We start from the raw sequence: 20,370 nt of genomic DNA, 5'->3' as shown, positions 1-20,370 counted from the left end.
TAGTCTAGTAACCAATGAAATTACTTGTTTTTATAGGGTTCTTTAGTAGGCCGCTGACCAGCTCTCCCTGGGGCGCCACGTGGCACAAAGAAGCTTTTGTCGGCGTTTCACGGTTTTATAAACAATCTATTTCCTATGGTTTCTTATCCTTTTATACAAAATGCACAATATGGCCCATTGGCAGGAGATTCTACTTATGCTTGCGGTGGTTAGTGTATAATTTGCCGGAAGACAGCTGTGTAGTTGTTCGTTGTGTCATGATTGGATAATGTGCTGTGCTTTTAACTTTACTTTCCTCACAGCTGATTGCGCCGAGTTTACAAGTAAAAAAGAAGGAGAACAGAAATTCTATTGAAGAGGTGAACGATGTAAAACCTTTTAAAAAACTCTTGAGGACCAACAAAAATCTTCTGGTGCTGTTTGCTAAGAGCGGTGGGTAAAAAACTTCAATTCGGGCCGTTTTTGCTATCCAACTTTATCCAACTCTATCCAGTATATTTCGCTTAGTTATGGGGGTAGGGATGTCATACTAGGATCACCAGGACGCTGTGAACAACGCTACTAACAAGACGCGCTTCTGAACAAGGATTTTTTTTTCTTATTCGGAACTTTCAACGGAAATCGGAACGCTAAACCTACGAAGGCTAAAACTACGAATGTTTGCATGTGTTACCTCTAACGAGACGCGCTTCTAAAACAAGGGTTTTTTGTTACTAATCCGATACAAATGGATACAAATTGCATATGACAGAATAATATATAGATTTAGGCACTGCCTAAAAGCGGAGCCAGCATTGAACACCTTTTGTGTTGACTGATCGAGGTATTTTTGGGGGATCTAGGATCCTGCTCTTTACTGAGATTTATTTATTGTACCAAACAAATGGATCCAGGCCTTATTCAATAATTTAAATTATGCAGTACATCAAAGTTAACAAACACAATTCCTGGTGTGGATATGGCTGTCAAAGTTGTCAAGAGTCTAATGGTAAATTCTTATGTCCCATCATAGAAGTTCCATTATGAATATTTTTTTAATCAAAACAATACTCTGACAAGCTTTGCCCTTGTGCAGAAAATGTCATGGATGTAACAGCATTCCAAAGATTCAAAATAATATATTTAGACTGTTTAGATGCCATACTGTAATTTTTATGTATTGATTTAGAGGCGATTCTCTCCTTCATTGGACCGAATATTCAAAAAAATGTCTGGAAATTAAAATCCAAAAATATATCTCCTTTTATGCATTACATATTGGTGCACCCCCCTTTACCATATAGTGGCCTTGTTGTTGGTGGCCTACTCCCAAATGAATGCAATGAAGAAAAAACAGATTGATTTTGGAAGCAAATCCTAAAAAAAAAAACATCCAAGGCATCACTGACAGTGCTAAAATGCTAACTTCTAATTTCAAACCAAACCCTTTCATTGATCTATGTTTGGGGTAGAGAGGAAGCAAATAATATCAATTGACTAAAAAATAGTCGACGGGAGAGGAGATATAAAGTAAATTGACTCAACTTGAAAGGTTTGGTGAAAAAAATATACCAGTAATGAAAATAATTTGATTGAGCATTTCTTGACATTTCCCCTTTCCCATTATCTTAACCCTTTCACCACCACAGGCCTCTAAAGAGGCCATGTCTATGCTATCCAAGCTATGTGAACAGAATTCTATTATTGAAAAAGAACAAGGTTGTTGCTAGTGTTATAAAGTTTGAGTATCTTGCCCTAAAAAAACCCTGCCCCTTAATAAAAGTTCCATTAATGTACATTTGTAAAGCTACATTCTGACAAGCTTTGTCCTTGCGAAGAACAATGGATGAAACAGGATTTCAAAGATGGAATATAGTGTCATACACAATTTTAGATACTGAAGTTTTAATGTACCATAAGTGGTGATTTTCCATCCCCATGGGAATTAATATCTACAAATATACATCCAGTAATGCATTATATTTTGGTGTTTTGAGAAACCCTGGATCCAACTATTCCAATGAAATAAATCTAAACCTCTAAAATAAATGTAATTGGAAAGAGACTTAGAAAGAAAATCCTAAAAAGAAGATATAAGTGAGAGTACTAAATGAAAATTACTAATTTAAAAATAAAATCTGTTCATTAATTTATTTTTGGTGTAGAGGGGAAATAGCAAAGAGCATCAATTGCATAAAATAGTCAACAGGGAGAAGAAAAAGGAAAAAATATGACTCTTCTTTAACTGTTTGAAAAAAAATATAATAACAATAATGTGATAATTATATTCAGTACTTTTCTAAAATATCCCCTTTCCCATTATCTTTAGGTTGATAGAAAACTGTTTTCTTTACAGATTTATTATTTAAAAAGCAAAAGTTTGTTTTTAGTTTTATATTATATAAGTATCTTGTTCTTAAAAAACCTATGAGTGTGTACTGCTGAATCACATAGTAATGAACTAGTCATTACTCCCGCAGAAGTCAGGGGTTAATGTGGGGTTTTAGACCACTTTTTAGCCAGAATACGTCAAGAGGGGTGGTGGTATTGACTGTTTTTGACTCTTAACTTGGAAACAGGCTTTTATTACAGTTTAATCCCCCACCCTTCCCTGGGACCATGGGTGTGGGGGTATCAAATGACTAGTGAATAAGAACATCCTACTGTTCTTTTCAAGACATGATTTTTAATTCTCATGTCTTCCAGTCTTTAGCATTCATCTTGGCCCTCGGGTAGTTCCTGGTTCATAAAAGAGTGAAAACAATTATTTATTATTTCTTTCAAAACAATCTTTTTATCAAGCTATTTATAATCTAACTAATTTTCCACAACTATTTGAAAAAAAAAATAAACACATAAGATGCAAGATGCAGACAATAACAACAATACATATTGAAAATAGGGTTTTTTTTATCCTCGGTAAGGAAAATTTATCTTGTTAGTTGAAAAAGCTGCTGTATCTTCTAAGGATATGTATCTTCTTAGGACTAAGAGCACAGGATATAAAGACAAGAACGGTCTTCTTTAGCAGTATTTGACAAATGCAACACGATATTGGTTAGCCTTTATGAAATATCTCAACACAATCAATCTGCCCTGAAGAAGTCTTATTAAAGACGAATTCCAGTTTTTGTTGTATCGTATTTTATTCAACAAAATCAAGAATATAGATAAAACAAGGAATGTCAAAACAAAACCTGTTATGCTCAAATAATTTGATTACTAAGTTAAGTACTCGCATTCTCAAAGCATACAAAAAGGACAAAAAGCCTAATAACTGTCATATTCTCAATACACAATACAAATCGTCGTCCGAAACTCACCTTGCATTGTTTTTTTGGGTCGCTTTCTTGTGCTTCTGTTCGCTTTTTAATGTGAACTGTTACTTGCTTAAATTTACTAGCTAAAACCAGATAAATCTTGGCGTGAATGAATGTTAGTAGATCTCCTGTAGTTGACCTGATCCTTAAGTCACAAAATTTGAGGCAAAATAAATAATTATCGCATAATCGACAAGAACTTTTTCCCTTGCTCCGTGCTTGTATTTTGTCGCCATTTCTGGGCCGGGTGGGGCCTGGGAGTTGCGCGGCTGACTGACTGGCTGGCTGGCTGGCGAGTGACACCACAGGGTACCCGCGCGCTGACCACAAAAACCAAGTCGCATACCTATACCATATTTCTATGCCTATGGGGCTACGCGCGTGGCCTGCGGCCGCGCTTAGCTCCGCTATCAAATATGCGTGAAATAACGTAGCACATCTGCTCTTAGTGATGTTGTCTTAGCATTTCACAACGAAATGTTTTTTTTTTATGTTCAGATTAGAAAGGAAATAAATGGTGATCCTAGTATGACATCCCTACCCCTATAACTAAGCGTAATATACTGGTTCCGCTGGTTCCTCCGGTTCTTCTTTTTAGTAATGCCGATCCAAATTTATACTTACGGCATTACTGAAAAGAAGAACCGCCGGAACCAGCGGAACCGGCGGAGCCAGTATATTTCTCTTAGTTTCTGACTTGTTTATTTTATTAGCCTGGTTCATTTTTTTATATCAAGTTTTTATTTGTAACCATTATCTATCTTATTGTTACTTAGCTGTATTAATGAATACATCCTGCCCTAGCATCATGCCTTTAAAACTGGCAGATTGCTTGAGTTGGGATTCGCCTGAAAAAAATTTGGAGAACAGTGACAAAACACTACGGAAGAATACTAAAGATATGTTATGCTGCACAAAACCTAATTGATAAACCTAAAATTAAAAATAATTCCAAGTAACCTTTAAAATAGAACCTTGAACAGAAAATTAATATATGAAGTCTGTTTTTAGGGGCAAATGAGCCAGAGGTTGAATTGCCTTTTGACCTTTTTTTTTTTAGGAAAAGCTGTAGAGAAAAACTATAGGTATCGAACTAAATGCTCCCAACAAAAAGCTGTCTTTAGTTTTCTATGAAAAGTTTTGAGATTTTGTATGAAAACGCTGAGCTGGGTTATTCAAGATATCTTTTTTGTGAAAAAGAATCATATGCATAAAGGGAACTGTGGAGGTAAAGCAGATCTTTTTAGAACCTCCCTCATAACCTTTTTTTCCCTAAAATTTAAACCAGAATTCATTTTAAATTTTAAATGTTCTTCGAACTCACAAAATATAAACTAAAACTGTTCCTCGCTCTATATCTTTCATAAAAGAGCTGACAGAACTTAAGTTAAATTTGATGAAGAATCTCCAGATAAGAAATTGTTCTTTATTTACAGTTAAAAAGTTATCCCATAAAAAGCTTAACATTAGTTCACTTCTTGAATGAGTTAAGAGCAAAGAAATAACAACATTTTTTAAAACAAACGCGACGTTTGTCTACGAACAATCAATCATACAATTTCTATCCTTTTTATGGGGTAATGTATGAACAAACTAGCTTAATTACTAGTTAGGAACTAGGTATAATAAAACATCAACATGCCATCATGGCTTTACAGTTTGACTGCTAAAATATATCAACACAAGTTTTTCATAGCTCCGACGAAGTTTATAAAATTGACGTCTTACTTACCTTCTTTTTCCAAACCCATCCTTTGTCCTTCCATCCATCGTTTGTACGTCTTTTTATTATAAAAGTGTTAAGATGTGTCAAATTTCTTTCTTGGCTTTAGCCACGACGAAAATAATGCAAAAACTTTATCAATTCACAGTGTCGGCCGCGAGTTAGAAGAGCATAAGTGTAAATACAAAAACACTAAAAACTAAATTATTGTAAGTTTTGCTGTACCTTTCGGGGTTTTATTAAGTATGTAGCATTCTCGGATAGTGCTAAAATATATTCTTGTATAATGATTTCACTGAGGTGACGTTTTACGAAGTTATTGCAAATTGTGCTGGCTCCACGGGCAGGCGGGCGACACCACAGGGTACCCGCGCAATGACCAGAAAACTCAGTCGCATAGATATATACCATTTCTCTATACCTATGGAGCTTCGCACGCGGCCTATCACTTAACATAACTTTAAGTACGGTGGGATGTGTAATTAAAACTACCAATTATTGTGGTTTAGATACTTTTACATGTTGTATGTTCTGTTAAAATTTTCGCTCCTCAGTATTTGTTTGATTTGAGTCTCTGGGTGTTAACTTTTTTTTAGCAATCCTAGTCATGTCCATGATGTTTGAGCCTTCAACATTAACCATGTTTAATAATATGAGAAAATATTTTTACACTACTGCAAAAAAGATATTACCAAAATGCAAATTTTATTTAAATTAATTTCAATGTGATTCATCATCATTCATGCTTTAAAATATGTATAGTTTTAGTGCTTTACAAATAAATGTATTATTATTATTATTATTATTATTATTATTATTATTATTATTATTATTATTATTATTATTATTATTATTATTATTATTATTACCATATTACAGAAAAGGATGCATCTAAGAAATTGTCACTTCTTGGTGAGGTTGCCATGGCAATAAAGGGAAAGGGTACTGTAGCATTTATTAATTGCGGGTAAGTGGGACTTGTTTTATTGTTTTTATCTTTGTTAACACACCAGGTAATTTGTAGTTATTGACACTTGATTCATTTGTAATTCAAATTTCCAAGTGTGAAATCTGGGCAATTCTTACATTTTCTCTGTAAAGGAAAATTTGAAAATTAATTAGAGCTGCCTATAGACAGTTACTGTTTTAGATCATGCAGTATTGTTGTCCATCCTGTGATGCTTGTATATGCTAGACATATCCATTTATATCCTGCCTGGTTATTATAAAGTATCAATTTCGAATTACTCTTTATTAGTGATAGCAAAAAACTCTGCAAGAAATTCAAAGTTTCACCCAAGCCCTTGGCACTCAAGCATTACAAGTAAGTTTGCAATTTAGAAGAATTTAATATGTATAATGTTACTTTGCTAGTTAAAAACCTATGAAATGTTATTTATAGGGAAGGGGATTTTAACAAAGATTATGACCGCCTGGATACATTCAAGGTGAGTGTCTGAACCAGGATCTTTCTCTTTTTGCTCATGCACAACAAAGACCTTAAAATCTTCCATTAAATTGTATTACGTGCACCTCTATAAGGAAAAGCTCCCTGTTTCATTGAATGCTTTGATAACAGGGATCTTTTCATATTTCTATAAGGAAAAGCTCACACCTGTTTCATTGAATGCTTTGATAACAGGGCTCTTTTCATATTTCTATAAGGAAAAGCTCACCCCTGTTTCATTGAATGCTTTGATAACAGGGCCTTTTTCATATTTCTATAAGGAAAAGCTCACACCTGTTTCATTGAATGCTTTGATAACAGGGCCCTTTTTATATATCTTTATTTCTTTATATTTCTTCATTTATGTCAAGATAATAGATTTTTTAGTTGATATTATTATAACAGCTTTTTTCGCTAAAATATGATGAAAAAATTTGTGATTATTATATGTGGGTAAAAGGATATAGGAAAATTTCATTCTGAAGGGAGAGGGGGAGAGCATGCCTTTCCCTAGTTTCGCTACAGAATTTTGTTTTTCTTTAGATTTATTGGTTCACACATTTGTTACCCCTCCTATCCTAATATATAAGTGTTTAATTTTCTTATAGCCAGTGATAAGCATTTAAAAATGACTCTATCTCTGGCGGCTAACTTTACACACCCCTATCATTTTCTGCTAGTCCATGATGACATTTATGAATAACCCAACTGGTGATGCCCCATGGGAAGAAGAGCCAGGGTCCAGTGATGTCGTCCATCTAGAGAAAGCTGGAGTAAGTTTGTATAAAATAATATATGATAATGACAATAAAAAAAAGATAATAATAATGAAAATAGTTATGGAATGTTATAGAAGACTGGACACACATACTCCATGGTGGGGCGGAAACGAGTTACTGTAGATAGAATTGAAGAAGTTCTTCGGACCCAAGGCTGGCTCACTTGAGTTGCCGTAAACTGTAGAGTTGTTTTCATGCCTTTTTAGTAGTTTCCTTGATATGGTGATTTTACTTGAGATCACTTGAGACATTAAGCCCAAGAATTTTAGCATGGGACACAGTATCGATGGGTTTACTGTTCACCTGAATTGGCTCAAAATTGCTCGGCTTAGTACTAAATCCGATCCGCAGTTCTTTGCACTTCCTCTCATTAAGCTTGAACTTGTCCGCTGATGCTGAGAGCGCATCCACCGCTGCTTGGATGTTACTAGAAGATTCCCTGGCAATTGTTTCAGATATTGTAGTATCGTCAACATAATTCCAGAGTTCCATGTTATCTAGGTCGAGCGTGATAGGTGCTTACTGTATTAGTGCTTCGGTGGTATTGGAGGCCAGCACTGTGCCAAATTGCCTTGGGTCAACTCTTGCTAAGACAGCTGGTTTGACTTACAGTATTTCTCAACAACGAACTCCTTGGTGACCTTAGATATCACAGGTGTAAGTGAGATTGGCCACAAGTGTTTGTTGATGTCTCCTTAGGAAGAGATCCGGTTGCTTCCAAGAAGTGGTGAGACTATCCTCCTTTAACGATCTATTAATTATATCTGTAATGGCAGGGGCAAGTAGGTCTGCATTCTCCTTTAAAAGCCAAGATGGTATATTATCTGGCCCAGAAGCCTTTGTGGGGTTGAGTGAACCGAGTTTACGCAACAAGCAAAGTTCAGTGAATGCAGGAGGATCCGGAAAAATGCTTTATTTGAGACCTGATCGCACACCCTGTAATACACAACACCACTCTACACCCTGCAATATACAACACAACATGCACACCCTGTAATACACAACACAACATCAACACTAATCAGGGACAAGCGGTGCAAAGGAGCCATGGGATCTAGGAAGACATTGTTGATCTTGTTTGCAAGGGCAACCAGACTTGCACTAAGGCCACAGGATACATGCTTCAAAAGAGTTACGGGATCTGCTCGATTGGTAGTCTTCATTCCACTTAATTATTTCACCTTGTCCCACTATTTGCGCTGCTCACAGGGGCGCAGGTGTTGGCATTTAGATGCCTAGTATTTGGGCATGTTAAAGCACATCAGTGCGCTCTGGCGGTTCTTTATTAGATTTTTCAGTTTATCGTTAATCCATGGTGGTTCACTGGAGATAATGCGCTTGGTCTTGAGAGGCATCACAGTGTCCATGCCTGTCAATTTGATTGTTTCAAGAGTTTTCATCTTCACGTCACATGTTTCCTTCGCACTAACCAACGTCCCGACTCTGACCATTTCTAGGAACTAATAGCAAGTTGGTTGGATTCTCTAAGATCTTTAGATGCGATGTAACGTTTATTCTTTGGGAGATTAGTGCGTGCAAGGGCATGCACTTCCACAGTGTCATGGTCAGAGAGGCCAAAAGGAGGCAACTTGATTGGCGTGGCATAAAAACACATGAAGTTGGTGAAGACGAGATCCAACTTACTCTGGCCGCGGCTGGGGAATGGAACGATCTGCTTAAGACAGTAAACATTATTTATTCAAGAAAAATTCAGCTGGTTAAAATTGCCTAAGACTATCAGCCCACAATCTTGGAAACGGGATTCAATTTTGGAGATCAAGTCTGAGAAGTAATTTAAAGTCAATGGATCACTAGGTAGAGTGTTCCAACAACAATAGAGTTAACACCCCTTGAGAGTCATTGTGGGCGAAGTCGAATCCATAATACTTCAAAATTCTCATCCATGATGTCATTTAAAACTTCATATTGAATATCCTTGCAGACGTGCATGCAAACCCTACCGTGATCGATAAGTTCTCTGTCCCGCAGATATTTTAAGCCAGATGCAGCGACATTATTGCTATCTATATGAGGCTTGAGCCATGTTTCCGTTATGCACACAGAGTCTGGATTTGAATTGCTAATGGCCACTCGAAGCTCATCGATTTTTGGTGAGAGAAACATCATATTAGAAAGTAGGACTGAAAGAACACAGCAAAGTTCAGAGTTAGAATTTGTAACTCGGGTCAAATAAGCTTACAGTTCTGGTGGGTTTGACCTCTGTTTGAGCAGACGAGCCAGATAATAATAATGATAAAGGTACCCCTAATGATAATAATAATAATGATAGAGATACTCCTCATGATAATGATAATGCTAATGACAATGACAAGATAATAATAAAGATACTCCTTATAATAATGATAATGCTAATGACAACTATAACGATAACAGTAATGATAAAGATAAAGATAACCCTCATGATAATGATAATGATAACCCTAATGAACATGACCATGACAATGATAATGATACCCCTTATGATAATGATACCCCTAATGACCATGACCATGAAAATGATAATGTGGTGCTGCAGCCTTCTCTTCCAAGGCTCCAAGTCTTACTGCCAAGAGCCAATTTCAAACGATTTATCAAGTCGAAGATAACGATATGAAATGCAGTAATTCAGAAAGACACAAAACGAAAAATGACACAAGTCACATATAGATACTTTTATTGCTTTCCATCCGGTACCAGCTTATAGCCATAAACCACAGTTATTAATGCTAATACCTCCATGTCAGCGAAGACGCTTCCATCCACCATTTTGCATGCATTATGGGAGTCTTAGAGAAACATTGACAGAGAGGCAGGCAAACTTCTCCCCCATTCTCATAACAGTTTTTTTGCCCTCAAGCCATACAAATCATTTCAAGGTCCATGGAACCCAGCATAAGCCTGTACACAGTTTTTGAATAAGCTTAGTAGGCAAATAAATAGGTCGACCAAATCTTTGCTTATATAGTTTAAGAAATATTATTTATATCTATATTATTTATGTTTTTTTTCAGCGATTTCACAGATCATGCGACCAACTTGTCAAACCCCCTTCCCTACACCCTTGACATCTACACGACACATAAAAAGTTTAGTTTTCACATGACCATCTCATTGTACCCCACTTGAAACATACATGGCACCTACCAAGTTTGGTTGTCGTACGATGTTTCTTTTATTTTTTGTTGACGTCAGCATTTCACACAACCAAATTGTTGCACACCCCTTGACACATTCATGACATATACCAAGTTTGGTTGTCATGTGATGTTTCGTTTAGGAGATATGAATATAGATATGGCATCGGGATAATTTTGCTTAAAGTTGCGTCATCGATGACGTATGTTTACTGCTTTTACAATGCACAGGGGCGGTTAGGGTTACTTTCGTGATCCGTGAATGGGGGGTTGGTCAGTGGTGAGCGTGTCAGCAAGAAATAAAGTGATAAAACTTTTAGAGGAGGATCACATAATAATGACTTCTTAACATTACATTTCAGGAACTCAGCAAACTGCTTACAAGAGAAAAAAAACCTGTTTTGATTATGTTCTATGCACCATGTAAGTTATCTGTATGTTTTGTAGGGTTTGTGGTAATGTATATTTGATAATGATAGTGATGATAATGGTGGTTGTAACAATGATTTACTGGTAGTTATGATAATGGTAATCACAATTTAATGGATTTGCTGATGAGGGCTGCATATCCACAGAAATCAAAATGAAAAACAAATCATTAGGGGGAACCAACATGCCTGGTAGTGCGGTAGTGGTGATGATGACGGTTTTGATGATAGTCTTATGAAGGAATTGTTAATCTATGTAAAAGTCGTTTCTTACACGTCAGTTAGATATTTACTTTCACTTTCCATTCGACATTTCACTTATTTGCTTTACATCTCTTCATTGTTTGACTAAGCATGCGTAGTTACTGTTTTATTAGGTTTATATTTGCCAGGCTAAAATAACAGTTGATGACAGTGATGATAATGATAATAACCTAAGATAAGAAGATTGATAATAAGCATGACAAACAGGTGACTGTTCGATAAAAAAGCAAACATGGATTTTAAGGGGTTTGGGGTAGGGGTAGATGTAAATAAAGAAATAAGATGATAGTGATGTTGATGATGCTAATGACAATGGTAATGGTGATTATGGTAGTGAAGTTGGTGATAATAGTAGTGATGGTGTTGGTGATGGTGGGGATGGGAATATTAACTGTTCCAATTTGGGGCACATCCTTTTGTGTATTATAGGTTGTGGATGTTGTGTTGTGTATTACAGGGTGTGGATGTTGTGCTGTGTATTACAGGGTGTGGATGTTGTTTTGTGTATTACAGGGTGTTGATATTGTGTTGTGTATTACAGGGTGTTGATATTGTGTTGTGTATTACAGGGAGTGAATGATGTGCTGTGTATTACAGGGTGTGGATGATATGTTGTGTATTACAGGGTGTGGATGTTGTGTTGTGTATTACAGGGTGTGGATGTTGTGTTGTGTATTACAGGGTGTGGATGTTGTGTTGTGTATTACAGGGTATGGATATTGTGTTGTGTATTACAGGGTGTGGATATTGGGTTGTGTATTACAGGGTGTGGATATTGTGTTGTGTATTACAGGGAGTGAATATTAGGTTGTGTATTACAGGGTGTGGATATTGTGTTGTGTATTACAGGGTGTGGATGATATGTTGTGTATTACAGGGTGTGGATGTTGTGTTGTGTATTACAGGGTGTGGATGTTGTGTTGTGTATTACAGGGTGTGGATGTTGTGTTGTGTATTACAGGGTATGGATATTGTGTTGTGTATTACAGGGTGTGGATATTGGGTTGTGTATTACAGGGTGTGGATATTGTGTTGTGTAAAACAGGGTGTGGATATTAGGTTGTGTATTACAGGGTGTGGATGTTGTGTTGTGTATTACAGGGTGTGGATGTTGTGTTGTGTATTACAGGGTGTGGATGTTGTGTTGTGTATTACAGGGTGTAGATGTTGTGTTGTGTATTACAGGGTGTGGATGTTGTGTTGTGTATTACAGGGTGTGGATGTTGTGCTGTGTATTACAGGGTGTTGATATTGTGTTGTGTATTACAGGGTATGGATGTTGTGTTGTGTATTACAGGATGAGGATGTTGTGTTGTGTATTACAGGGTGTGGATGTTGTGTTGTGTATTACAGGGTGTGGATGTTGTGTTGTGTATTACAGGGTGTGGATGTTGTGTTGTGTATTACAATGTGTGGATGTTGTGTTGTGTATTACAGGGTGTGGATATTGTATTGTGTATTACAGGGTGTGGATATTGAGTTGTGTATTACAGGGTGTTGATATTGTGTTGTGTATTACAGGGTGTGGTTATTGTGTTGTGTATTACATGGTGTGGATGTTGTTTTGTGTATTACAGGGTGTGGATGTTGTGTTGTGTATTACAGGGTGTGAATGTTGTGTTGTGTATTACAGGATGAGGATATTGTGTTGTGTATTACAAGGTGTGGATATTGTGTTGTGTATTACAGGGTGTGGAGGTTGTGTTGTGTATTATAGGGTGTGCATGCTGTGTTGTGTATTACAGGGTGTGAATGTTGTGTTGTATATTGCTGGGTGTGGATATTGTGTTAATATTGTGTTGTGTATTACAAGGTGTGGATATTGTGTTAATATTGTGTTTTGTATTACAAGGTGTGGATGTTGTGTTGTGTATTACAAGGTGTGGATGTTGTGTTGTGTATTACAGGGTGTGGATGTTGTGTTGTGTATTACAGGGTGTGGATATTGTGTTGTGTATTACAGGGTGTGGATATTGTGTTGTGTATTACAGGGTGTGGATATTGTGTTGTGTATTACAGGGTGTGGATATTGTGTTGTGTATTACAGGGTGTGGATATTGTGTTGTGTATTACAGGGTGTGGATATTGTGTTGTGTATTACAGGGTGTGGATGTTGTGTTGTGTATTACAGGGTGTGGATGTTGTGTTGTGTATTACAGGGTGTGTATATTGTGTTGTGTATTACAGGGTGTGGATATTATGTTTTGTATTACAGGGTATGGATATTGTGTTGTGTATTACAGGGTGTGGATATTAGGTTGTGTGTTACAAGGTGTGGATATTGTGTTGTGTATTACAGGGTGTGGATATTGTGTTGTATATTGCAGGGTGTGGATATTGTGTTGTGTATTACAGGGTGTGCATGTTGTGTTGTGTATTACAAGGTGTGGATATTGTATTGTGTATTACAGGGTGTGGATGATGTGTTGTGTATTACAGGGTGTGGAGGTTGTGTTGTGTATTACAGGGTGTGGAGGTTGTGTTGTGTATTATAGGGTGTGCATGCTGTGTTGTGTATTACAGGGTGTGGATGTTGTGTTGTATATTGCAGGGTGTGGATATTCTGTTAATATTGTGTTGTGTATTACAAGGTGTGGATATTGTGTTGTGTATTACAGGGTGTGTATGTTTTGTTGTGTATTACATCGTGTGGATGTTGTATTGCATATTACAGGGTGTTGATGTTGTGTTGTATATTGCAGGGTGTGGATATTGTGTTGTATATTGCGTGGATATTGTGTTGTGTTTTACAGGGTGTGGATATTGTGTTGTGTATTACAGGGTGTGGATATTGTGTTGTGTATTACAGGGTTTGGATATTCAATGTTGTGTTGTGTATTACAGGGTGTGGATGTTGTGTTGTGTATTACAGGGTGAGAATATTGTGTTGTGTATTACAGGGTGTGTATATTGTGTTGTGTATTACAGGGTGTAGATATTGTGTTGTGTATTTAAGGGTGTGCATTTTGTGTTGTGTATTACAGGGTGTGGATATTAGGTTGTGTATTACATGGTGTGCATGTTGTGTTGTATATTGCAGGGTGTGGATATTGTGTTGTGTATTACAGGGTGTGGATATTAGGTTGTGTATTACACAGGGCTTCTGGAATTTCGCGCTTGTGCGGAAGCGCATAATTCGGCTTTTTCCACGTAATCCGCGTAATCCCGCGTAATTTGGCTAAATTTTGAAAGACAAAACATTTAATTGCAAATCTGATGTGTTCTTCTAGGGTTGTTACCTCTATTTCCCGTGAAAAAAGAGAGATATTCTTCGTAAGAGTGCGATATTTCGAACTGAATTTCCGAATACAAATAAAATGACTAGGCGTTCTTTGCTAAACCGCTAAGGCCTAGGACTAATAATAAAATACTTTTTTTAATTGGCTGGTGGCTAGGAGCCAATGAAAACTCGCCTAAGATATTTTCACGCCAAAAAAAGTAACCTTTTTAAGTTATTTCGTGCTTTCCTTCGGTACTAAATGTTGTTTGGGCGTAACAGTTGATATTCCGTGTAATTTAACTCGTAATTCAGTAAAGAATCCCGCAAAATTTTGATTTTCAAAGAAAAATGTATTGCAAAATCCCGCGTAATTTAGCGTAATTTTGAGTTTTTTTCCGCGTAATTCCAGAAGCCCTGATTACAGGGTGAGGATATTTTGTTGTGTATTACAAGGTGTAGATATTGTGTTGTGTATTACAGGGTGTGGATATTGTGTTTTGAATTACAGGGTGTGGATATTGTGTTGTGTATTACAGGGTGTGGATATTAGGTTGTGTATTACATGGTGTGCATGTTGTGTTGTATATTGCAGGGTGTGGATATTGTGTTGTGTATTACATGGTGTGGATATGAGGTTGTGTATTACAAGGTGTGGATATTGTGTTGTGTATTACAGGGTGTGGATATTGTGTTGTGTATTACAGGGTGTGGATATTGTGTTGTGTAAAACAGGGTGTGGATATTAGGTTGTGTATTACAGGGTGTGGATGTTGTGTTGTGTATTACAGGGTGTGGATGTTGTGTTGTGTATTACAGGGTGTAGATGTTGTGTTGTGTATTACAGGGTGTGGATGTTGTGTTGTGTATTACAGGGTGTGGATGTTGTGCTGTGTATTACAGGGTGTTGATATTGTATTGTGTATTACAGGGTGTGGAGGTTGTGTTGTGTATTATAGGGTGTGCATGCTGTGTTGTGTATTACAGGGTGTGAATGTTGTGTTGTATATTGCTGGGTGTGGATATTGTGTTAATATTGTGTTGTGTATTACAAGGTGTGGATATTGTGTTGTGTATTACAAGGTGTGGATGTTGTGTTGTGTATTACAGGGTGTGGATGTTGTGTTGTGTATTACAGGGTGTGGATATTGTGTTGTGTATTACAGGGTGTGGATATTGTGTTGTGTATTACAGGGTGTGGATATTGTGTTGTGTATTACAGGGTGTGGATGTTGTGTTGTGTATTACAGGGTGTGGATGTTGTGTTGTGTATTACAGGGTGTGTATATTGTGTTGTGTATTACAGGGTGTGGATATTATGTTTTGTATCACAGGGTATGGATATTGTGTTGTGTATTACAGGGTGTGGATATTAGGTTGTGTGTTACAAGGTGTGGATATTGTGTTGTGTATCACAGGGTGTGGATATTGTGTTGTATATTGCAGGGTGTGGATATTGTGTTGTGTATTCCAGGGTGTGTATGTTGTGTTGTATATTGCAGGGTGTGGATATTGTGTTTTGTATTACAGGGTGTGGATGTTGTGTTGTGTATTACAGGGTGTGGATGTTGTATTGTGTTTTACAGGGTGTGAATATTGTTTTGTATATTACAGGGTGTGGATGTTGTATTGTGTATTACACTGTGTGGATATTGTATTGTGTATTACAGGGTGTGGATGATGTGTTGTGTATTACAGGGTGTGGAGGTTGTGTTGTGTATTATAGGGTGTGGATGTTGTGTTGTGTATTACAGGGTGTGGATGTTGTGTTTTGTATTATAGGGTGTGGATGTTGTGTTGTGTATTAAAGGGTGCGCATGTTGTGTTGTATATTGCAGGGTGTGGATATTGTGTTGTGTATTACAGGGTGTGCATGTTGTGTTGTGTATTACAAGGTGTGGATATTGTGTTGTGTATTACAGGGTGTGGATGTTGTGTTGTGTGTTATAGGGTGTGCATGCTGTGTTGTGTATTACAGGGTGTTGATGTTGTGTTGTAATTGCAGGGTGTGGATATTGTGTTGTATATTACAGGGTTTGGATATTCAATGTTGTGTTGTGTATTACAGGGTGTGGATATTGTGTTGTGTATTACAGGGTGTGGATAGTAGGTTGTGTATTACAGGATGTGGATGTTGTGTTGTATATTACAGGGTGAGAATAATGTGTTGTGTATTACAGGGTGTGGATATTGTGTTGTGTATTACAGGGTGTAGATATTGTGTTGTGTATTTAAGGGTGTGCATTTTGTGTTGTGTATTACAGGGTGTGGATATTAGGTTGTGTATTACATGGTGTGCATGTTGTGTTGTATATTGCAGGGTGTGGATATTGTGTTGTGTATTACAGGGTGTGGATATTAGGTTGTGTATTACACAGGGCTTCTGGAATTTCGCGCTTGTGCGGAAGCGCATAATTCGGCTTTTTCCGCGTAATCCCGCGTAATTTGGCTAAATTTTGAAAGACAAAACATTTAATTGCAAATCTGATGTGTTCTTCTAGGGTTGTTACCTCTATTTCCCGTGAAAAAAGAGAGATATTCTTCGTAAGAGTGCGATATTTCGAACTGAATTTCCGAATACAAATAAAATGACTAGGCGTTCTTTGCTAAACCGCTAAGGCCTAGGACTAATAATAAAATACTTTTTTTAATTGGCTGGTGGCTAGGAGCCAATGAAAACTCGCCTAAGATATTTTCACGCCAAAAAAAGTAACCTTTTTAAGTTATTTCGTGCTTTCCTTCGGTACTAAATGTTGTTTGGGCGTAACAGTTGATATTCCGTGTAATTTAACTCGTAATTCAGTAAAGAATCCCGCAAAATTTTGATTTTCAAAGAAAAATGTATTGCAAAATCCCGCGTAATTTAGCGCGTAATGATTGATATTCCGCGTAATTTAGCCAAGAATCCCGCGTAATTTTGAGTTTTTTCCGCGTAATTCCAGAAGCCCTGATTACAGGGTGAGGATATTTTGTTGTGTATTACAAGGTGTAGATATTGTGTTGTGTATTACAGGGTGTGGATATTGTGTTTTGAATTACAGGGTGTGGATATTGTGTTGTGTATTACAGGGTGTGGATATTAGGTTGTGTATTACATGGTGTGCATGTTGTGTTGTATATTGCAGGGTGTGGATATTGTGTTGTGTATTACAGGATGAGGATATTGTGTTGTGTATTACGTGGTGTGGATATGAGGTTGTGTATTACAAGGTGTGGATATTGTGTTGTGTATTACAGGGTGTGGATATTGTGTTGTGTATTACAGGATGTGGATATTGTGTTGTGTATTAAAGGGTGAGGATATTGTGTTGTGTATTAAAGGGTGTGCATGTTGTGTTGTAAATTGCAGGGTGTGGATATTGTGTTGTGTATTACAGGGTGTGGATATTGTGTTGTGTATTACAGGGTGTGGATATTGTGTTGTGTATTACAGGGTGTTGATATTGTGTTGTGTATTACAGGGTGAGGATATTGTGTTGTGTATTAAAGGGTGCGCATGTTGTGTTGTATATTGCAGGGTGTGGATATTGTGTTGTGTATTACAGGGTGTGCATGTTGTGTTGTGTATTACAAGGTGTGGATATTGTGTTGTGTATTACAGGGTGTGCATGTTGTGTTGTGTATTACAGGGTGTGGAGGTTGTGTTGTGTATTACAGGGTGTGCATGTTGTGTTGTGTATTACAGGGTGTGGATGTTGTGTTGTGTATTACAGGGTGTGGATATTGTGTTGTGTATTACAGGATGTGCATGTTGTGTTGTGTATTACAGGGTGTGGATGTTGTGTTGTGTATTACAGGGTGTGGTTATTGTGTTGTATATTGCAGGGTGTGGATATTGCAAGAGATTCAAACCAGAGTTTGCGGCTGCAGCGACAGAACTTAAAGATGAAGCCGTAAGCTTATTTCTTCAATTTCAAGCACTGCAAAGCAATGCAATTAATGTACCTTTTTTATAATAACAGGTTTTAGCTGGAATGGATGTCGATACAGAAGATGGCTATAGTGTCAGAGTTCATTACAACATAACTGGATTCCCTACAACCATCTATTTTGAGTTAGTATTTCCGTTTTATCCAATATTATTGCCTTCCCTTGTCAAATACATTGCCACTTGCAATGGACCGTGTAACATTGTTGTATAAAAAGGCAAGATATAGAACTAAATGTTGGGGTTATTGCAGAGTCCTTTTACTGTGATTGTGTCTTTGTACCCACCTTGATCTCCGAGTCCTATACAATATATGATTGCTAGGCTGGAATTTGATTCATGCCAAAACCTTTTTTTTTTTATCTGTCTCATTACAAATCCATTTAGCCAAAAAAGTCAATGAGTCAAAATAGTCAACCCATCTCAACACAGGCATACGGAATTGTATCTACGTTTTTTCAATCCTAATAATCACAATGTTATTTCCTGAATAACCTGAATAACTCCTTGACGATAAACTCCTTTAGCTGAGCTGGCATAACACCTCTGGCCAAACTTTACATGCAATGACAGGATTTTTTTTAGTTCTAGGCCTCCAGCAATACAAAGCATGATTCAGCTCTGTTTGTGTTTACCAATGAGGCCAAAACAAAAGGCGAATGTTTGGTCATTTACTAAAAAATAAAAAAATACTCATATACTTAAAATACATATGATGTACTTCAAGCTCTATTGTAAAATGTTAAGACCCCACTATCTGGAAAACAGCCCGTAACTAGGCCATATACCTTTTTTTGTGTGTTAGATAAAATGCGGCCATCCATACTGAGAAGTGTGACTTAATCAAGGTGTTAATAACTATTTTAGTGATTCGTGAAAGGCCTAAAAATAAATTCGTGACTCCTGATCAAATACTGAATTGTGATTTGTATTTGGGGTATTATTATTATAATCTTGATTCATGATTACGCATTCCTAAATTCTTGAAATGTGACGGTAGCAGAAAAAATAAATGAACACAAAATAATTATATATATTTCCAAATCAACAGAAAATGATCAGGACCTTTGTTTAATAACTCTTAACATCCGATGTATCAAATGTCTTTGTATGACACTATTCCAGCAAGACTTGACAGCACTATTGTTTTATTCTAAGTATGATTGGTTAAGTAACATTAATCCCTATATCTACTGTCAGTTTTGATGGACTTGTCAAAGTTGGGGAGGAAGCTTGATGAGTGAGGTTATGCAACCCCTTGCATGGATAGTGTGTAGTGTTTTGTGCAGGGCTAAAGGAACACCACTCTTATGTCAGTGCTAATATATTGACACACAAAATTGTACTGTTCGTTGTCCTCTGTGCGAAGGCCAGATGACATTCTTTTCTGGTAACGTCATTTTTCCTCTGTCCCAGGCCAGATGCCATTCTTTTCTTGTACTGTCCGTTGTCGTCTGTCCCAGGCCATATGCCATTCTTTTCTTGTACCGTCATTTGTCCTCTGTGCCAGGCCAGATGCCATTCTTTTCTTGTACTGTCAGTTGTCGTCTGTCCCAGGCCAGATGCCATTCTTTTCATGTACTGTCATTTGTCGTCTGTCCCAGGCCAGATGCCATTCTTTTCTTGTACTGTCAGTTGTCGTCTGTCCCAGGCCAGATGCCATTCTTTTCTTGTACTGTCAGTTGTCGTCTGTCCCAGGCCAGATGCCATTCTTTTCTTGTACTGTCATTTGTCCTCTGTGCCAAGGCCAGATGCCATTCTTTTCTTGTACTGTCAGTTGTCGTCTATCCCAGGCCAGATGCTATTCTTTTTTTGTACTGTCAGTTGTCGTCTGTCCCAGGCCAGATGCCATTCTTTTCATGTACTGTCATTTGTCCTCTTTGCCAAGGCCAGATGCCAGTCTTTTCTTGTACTGTCAGTTGTCGTCTGTCCCAGGCCAGATGCCATTCTTTTCCTGTACTGTCAGTTGTCGTCTATCCCAGGCCAGATGCCATTCTTTTCTTGTACTGTCAGTTGTCGTCTATCCCAGGCCAGATGCCATTCTTTTCTTGTACTGTCAGTTGTCGTCTATCCCAGGCCAGATGCCAGTCTTTTCTTGTACTGTCAGTTGTCGTCTATCCCAGGCCAGATGCCATTCTTTTCTTGTACTGT

At 37.3% G+C, this 20,370-nt stretch overlaps 1 protein-coding gene across 1 annotated transcript in view; it reads left to right on the top strand.

Moving 5' to 3' along the window:
• The first annotated feature begins 2 nt into the window (after positions 1 to 2).
• Positions 3 to 20,370, top strand: part of LOC5513155 (protein disulfide-isomerase A5) — a 37,457-nt gene continuing 17,089 nt past the window's right edge. Inside the window, exons 1-9 of the mRNA XM_032382649.2 lie at positions 3 to 208; positions 303 to 432; positions 5,902 to 5,989; positions 6,281 to 6,346; positions 6,425 to 6,470; positions 7,150 to 7,242; positions 10,745 to 10,805; positions 18,117 to 18,184; positions 18,254 to 18,345. Coding sequence (XP_032238540.2) covers positions 161 to 208; positions 303 to 432; positions 5,902 to 5,989; positions 6,281 to 6,346; positions 6,425 to 6,470; positions 7,150 to 7,242; positions 10,745 to 10,805; positions 18,117 to 18,184; positions 18,254 to 18,345 — 692 coding nt within the window. The 5' untranslated portion in view covers positions 3 to 160. The remainder of the gene's footprint in view (positions 209 to 302; positions 433 to 5,901; positions 5,990 to 6,280; positions 6,347 to 6,424; positions 6,471 to 7,149; positions 7,243 to 10,744; positions 10,806 to 18,116; positions 18,185 to 18,253; positions 18,346 to 20,370) is intronic.

The sequence above is a fragment of the Nematostella vectensis genome, chromosome 2 (genome assembly GCF_932526225.1).
Source record: "Nematostella vectensis chromosome 2, jaNemVect1.1, whole genome shotgun sequence".
NCBI lineage: Eukaryota > Metazoa > Cnidaria > Anthozoa > Actiniaria > Edwardsiidae > Nematostella > Nematostella vectensis.
Note: the sequence above shows the minus strand (reverse complement) of the source record. Positions and strands in the feature narration are given on the sequence as shown.